General features: G+C 55.3%; 2 protein-coding genes across 2 annotated transcripts in view; both read left to right on the top strand.

The window, feature by feature from the left end:
- The window catches only part of BORCS8 (BLOC-1 related complex subunit 8), a 28989-nt gene extending 28687 nt beyond the window's left edge, over nt 1–302 (top strand). Inside the window, exon 6 of the mRNA XM_037728797.1 lies at nt 291–302. The gene's annotated coding sequence lies outside the window, so the exon portion shown is untranslated. The remainder of the gene's footprint in view (nt 1–290) is intronic.
- A 7055-nt stretch (nt 303–7357) lies between these two features.
- MEF2B (myocyte enhancer factor 2B) overlaps nt 7358–8070 on the top strand; it is a 15819-nt gene continuing 15106 nt past the window's right edge. Inside the window, exon 1 of the mRNA XM_017501355.2 lies at nt 7358–7362. Coding sequence (XP_017356844.2) covers nt 7358–7362 — 5 coding nt within the window. The remainder of the gene's footprint in view (nt 7363–8070) is intronic.

The raw sequence follows: 8070 nt of genomic DNA, 5'->3' as shown, positions 1-8070 counted from the left end.
GCCTCCCAAAGTGCTGGGATTACCTGCATGAGCACCACTCCTGGCCTGTGCCCAGCTAATTTTAAAGGCAGTTTTCATAAAGATGGGGTCTTCTACAGCCTGACCAACATGGTGAAATCCTGACTCTAAAAAACATAAAAATAATAAAGATGGGATCTTCCCATGTTGCCCAGGCTGATCTTGAATTCCTAGACTCAAGCAATCCACCCACCTCAGCTTCCCAAAGTTCTAGGATTATAGGCGTGAGCCACAGCACCTGGCCTGTTTTTATTTATTTATTTTTTTTGTAGAGACAAGGTCTCCCTATGTTGTCAGGCTGGTCTCGAACTCCTGGACTAAAGCAACTCATCTCAGTCTCTCAAAGTGCCAGGATTAGAGGTGTGAGCCACCACGCCTTGCCCTTCTAGAAGATTCGAGGCACAGAGTCATTTGAAGACAGATGTCTTTCTTTTCTTGAGTGTTGCAATCACGGCTCACTTCGACCTTGAACTCCTGGGCTCAAGCGATCCTCTGACCTCAGTCTCCAGAGTAGCTGGGATTGTAGGAAGGTGCCACCATGCCTGGCTTTTTTTTTTTTTTTTTTAATCTTTTTAGTAGAGATGAGGTCTCCCTATGTTGCCCAGGCTGGTCTTGAACTCCTAGGATCAAACGGCCCTCCCACCTCGGCCTCCCAAAGTGTAGGATTACAGGCATCAGACATCACGCCCAGCCAGATGTCATTTTTCTGAGACAATTTAGAATGTGTGTGGGATCCCTTTTGGGGTCAGGGAACTCGCCCCAGCTCAGCCTGTGAATCCCCATGGGGCGTACGAGGAAATTAAATCCCATTTCTCAGCCCCCAAAGGGCCTCTCTGGGGCTGCATCTCGGGGACCTGTGTGGTTACCCTGACACTCAGGGGCCCAGGATCGAGTTCCTTGGACCCTGTGACAGTGATTCTGGGCCAGACAAGCCCAGGTCCACTTCCCAGCCTGGGTGGGGGTGGTGAGATTGAGGTGCCATGGATGGCCCTGGGGTACAAGCCAAGGCTTGAGTGGGGATCTGGGGGTCTCACCATGTGGCTCTGGAAGAAGCCTGCCCACTCCTGTGTAAAACAGGGCAACTGCCTCTGCTTCCCTGGGCTGTCTGGGGGTCAGGCAGTCCTTTTTTGTTTGTTTGTTTGAAACAGAGTTTTGCTCTTGTTGCCCAGGTTGGAGTGCAGTGGCGGGATCTCGGCCCACTGCAACCCCTGCCTTACGGTTTCAAGTGATTCTCCTGCCTCAGCCTTCCTAGTAGCTGGGACTTCAGGCGCCTGTCACCACCTCCGGCTAATTTTGTATTTTTAGTAAAGACGGGGTTTTACCATGTTGGCCAGGCTGGTCTCGAACTCCTGACCTCGTGATCTGCCTGCCTTGGCTTCCCAATGTGCTGGGATTACAGGGGTGAGCCACCGAGCCCAGCCCAGGGAGGTCTTATATGTAAATGAGGTGGGGTGTGGGCCCAGGCAGACAGTAGGCGCTCAATAACAGAAGGTCCCATCTGGACTGTGACCATGTGGAGGTGTCTGTGAGCCCCATCCAGGCCCCTTCCTCTCCGCCCCCTGCCAGGTGCTGTTTCTCTCCAGGCCCAGGTTCACCCAAGGTCAAGGTGGGGCCTGGGGATGTGGATTGTAATAAAGAGTCAGGGCTGCCATGGACAGGGGCCTGCCTTGCCCACCGTCCCAGGCTGCAGCCTGCCTGGTCCAAGCCCTACCATCCCTAGCTGGATACTGCCCCAACAGGCTCTCTCCCACAGCAGCCACAGGGTCTTCTGAAAATCCTGAATCAGACCACAGTCCTCCCCTCCTCACACACCTTCCATGGCTCCCTATTGCTCCACGGTCCACATTCTCTCTGTCTCCCAGTGTCTCTCTGACCTTCTCTGTCTCTGGCCACCCCTTGCTCACTCCACCCCCGCCACATGGAGCTTGCCTGCTCCTGGAGCCCACCTGTCCATCAGTCCCGCCTCAGGGCCTTTGCACCTGCCATCATGTCCACCAGGCAAGCTGGCTCCCACCTCTCTGAGACACCTCAGAGACAGGGTCTCACTCTGTCACCCAGGCTGGAGTGCAATGGCGCAGTCTCGGCTCACTGCAACCTCCACCTCCCAGGTTCAAGCATTTCTCATACCTCAGCCTCCTGAGTAGCTGGGACTACAGGCATGGTGCCCCTTCATGTCACCACCCTATGCCTGATATCCTGTCCTCCTCGAGACCACCCCTCTGCAGAGAGGCCCTCCTGGACCCTCTGTCCAAAGCAGCTGTCTCCCTGTCACCCTCCGCTCCCTCCCCCTGTTGAATTTCTTCTTCAAAGGCCTTTTGCCCAGATATGGTTATGTGGCCACTGTTGCCTCCTCCATCAGACTGAATGATGGGGGAGGCCTGGCTCTGTCTACCCCCTGCTCCTGCATCCCCAGCACCTGATGGGCTCCCAGACATTTCTGTGGGAAGATATTGGGGGCTGGCAATGTCCTAAAGCCCCATCTCGGGGTCCCTGCTGGCTGCATCTTGGGGCTGCCAGGCTGTGCACAGAGTCCCTTCTGCCCAGCGCTGACAGATGTGCTAATTTCCCAAACAGGGAGGCTGGGGTGTCTGGGGACAAATTTCTGAGGCCCCACAGGGAGATCTTTCTCTGGAACAAAGAGAGGAAAACCTCGGGCTGTCCCTGCAGCCACTACTGTGGCTTAGGGGACATCAACGGGGGCCTTAGAGGGCCTTGGACTCCAGCCCCCATGGGGACAGCGGAGTCAAATTCAGAGTGCGGGGTCTCTCTTGGCTCCAGGTGCTGGGCGACCTCCGCCTCCCAGCTTCAAGTGATTCTCCTGCCTCAGCCTTCCGAGTAGCTGGGATTATAGACGTGCACCATCATGCCAGGCTAATTTTTGTCTTTTTAGTAGAGACAGGGTTTCACCATGTTGGCCAGGCTGGTCTCGAACTCCTGACCTCGTGATCCACCCACTTTGGCTCCCAAAGTGCCGGGATTACAGGCCTGAGCCACCACACCCAGGCTGGAACAAGCCTTCTCGGTGGGTGAGGGTGCCTATGCCAGGCCAGATTTGCTGTGGATGGTCGTCTGGACGTGGTTTTCTCCCACACTGGGCAGTGGGACCTTCGGAGGGTCAGTTTCTTGGTGTGAGAGCAGCGTCAGTGCCGTCCAGTTGGCGGTTTTGCTGTGAAGGTTGTTTAGAGCAGGGGCCACAAACTGGCAACCTGTGGGCCAGACAGGGCCTTAAATTTGTTGTGGAAGCCATGAGGTGTTTCAGTGGGAAGTGAACAAGTAGTCTGGGCGTGGTGGCTCACGCCTGTAATCCCAGCACTTTGGGAGGCCGAGGTGGGTAGATTGCTTGAGCTCAGGAGTTCGAGACCAGCCTGGGCAACCTAGTGACACCCTGTCTTTACAAAAAATAAAATGTCAAAAAATCAAAAAATTAGCCACGTGGAGGGGCGGGCGTCTGCAGTCCCAGCAACTCCAGAGGCTGAGGCACGAGATTGGCTTGAACCCGGGAGGTGGAGGTTGCAGTGAGCCAAGATTGTGCCACTGCACTCCAGTCTGGTGACAGAGCAAGACCCTGTCTTAAAAAAAAAAACAGAAGACGGAGCAAGTTACCAGTGTTTCTTCCGTTTGTGAAGCAGTTGTTTGCTCACTGATTCAAGGACAGGTGACTGAGGGCCTTCTACGTACTAGATGCTAGGGAGCCAACAGGGCGAGAGGCTCATCAGAGAAAGCAATAAAGAAACACACAGCAGGCCGGGCGCCGTGGCTCACACACACCTGTAATCCCAGCACTTTGGGAGGCCAAGGTGGGTGGATCAAAAGGTCAGGAGTTCGATACCAGCCTGGCCAAGATGGTGAAACCCTGTCTCTACTAAAAACAGAAAAATTAGCTGAGCACAGCGGCGGCCGCCTGCAATCCCAGCTACTCAGGAGGTTGAGTTAGGAGAATCACTTGAACCTAGGAGACAGAGGTTGCAGTGAGCTGAGATTACACCATTGCGCTCCAGCCTGGGCAACAAGAGTGAAACTCCGTCTCAAAAAAAAAAAGAAAAGAGAAAGAAACACACACTAAAAAATCTGTTAGGGATGGGTGCTGCAGAAATAGTTGAATTTGGCCAGGCATGGTAGCTTACACCTATAATCCCAGCATTAAGGGAGACCGAGGCAGGAGGATCTCTTGAGGCCAAGAGTTCAAGACCAGCCTGGGCAACATTGGGAGACCCCAGATCTACGAAAAAGTACAAAAATTAGCCAGGTGTGGCATCTTGCACCTGTAATCCCAGCTACTCCAGAGACTGAGGTGGGAGGATCGCTTGAGTCTAGGAGGTCCAGGCTGCAGTGAGTCGAAACCACGCCACAGCACTCCATCCTGGGTGACAAAATGAGACCCTGCCTCAAGAAATTAAAATAGGCCGGGCATGGGCTCATGCCTGTAATCTCAGCACTTTGGGAGGCTGAGGTGGGTGGATCACAAGGTCAAGAGATCGAGACCAGCCTGGCCAACATGGTGAAACCCTTCTCTACTAAAAATACAAAAATTAGCTGGGCATGGTGGCGCACACCTGTAGCCCCAGTTACTCGGGAGGCTGAGGCAGGAGAATCGCTTGAACCCGGGAGGTAGAGGACGCAGTGAGCCGAGCTCACGCCACTGCACTCCAGCCTGGCAACAGAGTGAGATGCCATCTCAAAAAATAAATAAATAAACAAAAAATTAAAATAAATATTAGCCGGGCGCGGTGGCTCAAGCCTGTAATCCCAGCACTTTGGGAGGCCGAGGCGGGTGGATCACGAGGTCAAGAGATCGAGACCATCCTGGTCAATATGGTGAAACCCCGTCTCTACTAAATACAAAAAATTAGCTGGGCGTGGTGGTGCGTGCCTGTAATCCCAGCTACTCAGGAGGCTGAGGCAGGAGAATTGCCTGAACCCAGGAGGCGGAGGTTGCGGTGTACCGAGGTCGCGCCATTGCACTCCAGCCTGGGTAACAAGAGCGAAACTCCGTCTCCAAAAAATAAATAAATAAATAAATAAATAAATAAATAAATAAATAAAATAAATATTAAAGATTGGTGCTTCCAGAAAGAGGGTTTTCTGGTCTTTGGAGGACACAGAGACACTCTTGGACTTGGGCAAACCTAGAAGGGTGTCCCGGAGTCTGGCACAACCCAGGGAAAGCGAGAGTCATGGGCAAATGGGGGGTCAGTTTGGGGCTGCTGTTGCAGATGGCCCCAAAGGGGCATAAGGTGGACTGGGAGTCTGCTGGTAGATGACACCTTTTCTTTCTTTTTTCTTTTGAGACAGAGTCTCACTCTGTCACCCAGGCTGGAGTGCAGTGGTGTGAGCCGGGTTCAAGGGATTCTCCTGCCTCTCGCAGTAGGAAAGTGGCGGGGTTAGGATTTGAATCCTGTACTGACGGGGCCACAGCCCCTGCCCTGGCCTCTCTGTGCGTGGCCAAAGTGAGATCCTGGAGCAGAGCGGGGTGGGGGGGTGCCATGGGGGTCCCCTGGACTCCTCATCCTGCCCTCAAACAGGAGCTGTCCCTTCCAGGAGCAGGCCCAGGGAGAGGTTGGAAGGCGGTCTGAGGGCTCCCCACTGGGCCTCAGTTTCCCCATGGACGCCAAAGGGACCTCCATGGGTCCTTCTCCAGCTGGAGCAGTCTGAGATTCCTGGATTCACACACTACCCATTCACATCTATGCCCGCAGCCCGCATTTCAGTGGTTGGAGACCATCCTACCTCGGGAAGGAAGCCAGGCCTGTGAGGTGGCTCACACCTGTAATCCCGGAACTTTGGGAGGCTGAGGCAGGAGAACAGCTTGAGGTCAGAAGTTCAAGACCAGCCAGTGTGACAAAGTAAAACCCCGTCTCTATATAAAAAAAAAAAATCTGGGCATAGTTCAGGTAAAAATTGGGTATGCATCTGTAGCCCCAGCTACTGGGGAGGCTGAGGAGGGAGGATTGCTTAAGCCCAGGAGTTGGAGGCTGCAGTGAGCTATGATGGCACCACTGCAGTCCAGTCTGGGCAACAGAGCGAGACCGCATCTCAAAAAATAATAATAATTAAAAAGAAGAAACCCAGCCAGGTATGGTGGCCTGTAATCCCAGCACTTTGGGAGGCCGAGGTAGGCAGATCACATGAGGCCAGGGGTTCAAGACCAGCCTGGCCAACATGGCGAAACCCCGCCTCTACTAAAAATACAAAATTAGCCGGGCATGGTGGTGCATGCCTGTAATCCCAGCTACTGGGGAGGCTGAGGCAAGAGAATTGCTTGAACCCGGGAGGCAGAGGCTGCGGTGAGCTGAGATTGCGGCACTGCACTCCAGCCTGGGTGACAGAGCGAGACCCTGTCCTCACAAAAAAACAAAAAAGAAGAAAACCAGGGTGTGGGTGATATCACTGCAGTGATGGGGGGGCGCTACCTGTGTGATGGGGGACCAGCATAGACTGGGGGGAGTCTATATGTTTGGAAGAGTCTGCATGTGTCTGGCGGGCGGGGCCGGGGGGGGGGAACTCCACCTTGTTGAGGGGGAAGGGATCTTTGTGTATTCGGGGGACAGCCATGTGTTCAGGAAGATCTGTATGTGCCTGGGGGGAGTCTGTGCGTTTGGCAGATAGGCATGTGTTAGGGCATCTGGATGTGTCTGAGTGTTTTGGGGAGTCTGTCTATGCAGAGGGACCAGGGTGTATTTTGGAGGAATCCTTGTGTATTTGGGGGATCTGTTATGTTTCAGGCACCTGTGGGTTTTGTGCGGCTCTGCTTATGTTTGGGGGTCTCCGTGTGTGGGGAATAATACCTTCCATTATGCCCATACAAGGATGGAGTGACCCCAACCCCATCTGCCCCTGTCCCCCAGCACCCTGCCAGGGACTTCTCAGGGCCGTCACTCTAAGCTGGGTTTCCCCGGGATGGAGAGGTGACCCCAAGGCCTTCTGAGGGACATCAGGGCCCAGTGACCACAAATGCTCCCCGCATCTATAAAGTACCTCACTGTGAAGCCCCTCCCCTCCGTTCAGCCAGGTGGCCCCTGCTGCCCCCAACTTTCTGAGGGAGGAAACTGAGTTCCAGAGAAGCTAGGCGACATGAGATTACTGCTGGAGCCCACCCTGGCCTCTAAGTCCCCGAGGGCAGATGCGGGGATCCAGGGACCGCTGTGCACTGAGCCAGGCCGCCAGGTCACCTAGGTGCCCCCCACCTGGGCACCACCTCCCCAGGCCCCTAGGCCCCCAGCGGGCCCAGGACTCTGGCTGGGGAGGGAGGGTCGCCTGCAGCTGGGGTCTGAGCCGCTGGAGCCCCCAGGAGAGGGGAGGGGTGTCCTGGCTTTCCAAGGGGCTCTTCCTGTGGCCCGTAATGAGGTACTTGGGGAGCAGGTGATGAAACCACAGCCCGGGTTGCGTGAGGCGGGGCCGCCCGCCTGATTGGCTGCAGAGCCGGGGAGCAGCGCCCCTCCCCGCTTCACCGCCTCCCGCGGGCCCTCCCCTCCCCCCAGCCCACCCCACCTGCCTCTCACTTCTCCTTTCCCGGCCTGGGTTCCTCCGGCAAACCGTGGCCTGCCTGCGGGCTCAGGGGCCTGGCGGAGTGATCAGTTCGTCCCCCCCGTAAAGTCCCGCTGGGGTGCCAAGAAAGGGAGCCCGACTTGTTCCTGATCTTTTCTCTTAGACCCCTGCTGCAAAGCCCGTGAGGTTAGGATCCTGTGACCCATTTTACGGGGGAGGAAGCGGCAGCTGATGACAGTGTTTCAAGGTGGCCTTGCAGGATCCTACACTGACTCAGCGCCCCCAGTTCCGAGGACCGGCCCTTCTTCCTTTTGGCTTCCCAGAAGCCAGAAAAAAACGTTCAGTAGGGGCCCTGAGCGCGGTGGCTCAAGCCTGTAATCCCAGCACTTTGGGAGGCGGAGGCGGGCGGATCGCTTGAGGTCAGGGGTTCGAGACCAGCCTGGCCAACTTGCCGAAACCCCGTCTCTACCAAAAATGTAAAAAATTAGCCGGGTGTCGTGCTGCGCGCCTGTAATTCCAGCTACTCGGGAGTGTGAGGCAGGAGAATTGCTTAAACCCGGGAAGCAG

This window comes from Cebus imitator, unplaced genomic scaffold, assembly GCF_001604975.1.
Source record: "Cebus imitator isolate Cc_AM_T3 unplaced genomic scaffold, Cebus_imitator-1.0 Scaffold280, whole genome shotgun sequence".
Classification (NCBI taxonomy): Eukaryota; Metazoa; Chordata; class Mammalia; order Primates; family Cebidae; genus Cebus; species Cebus imitator.
The sequence above is the reverse complement of the archived record's forward strand: the minus strand, read 5'-3'. Positions and strand labels throughout refer to the sequence as shown.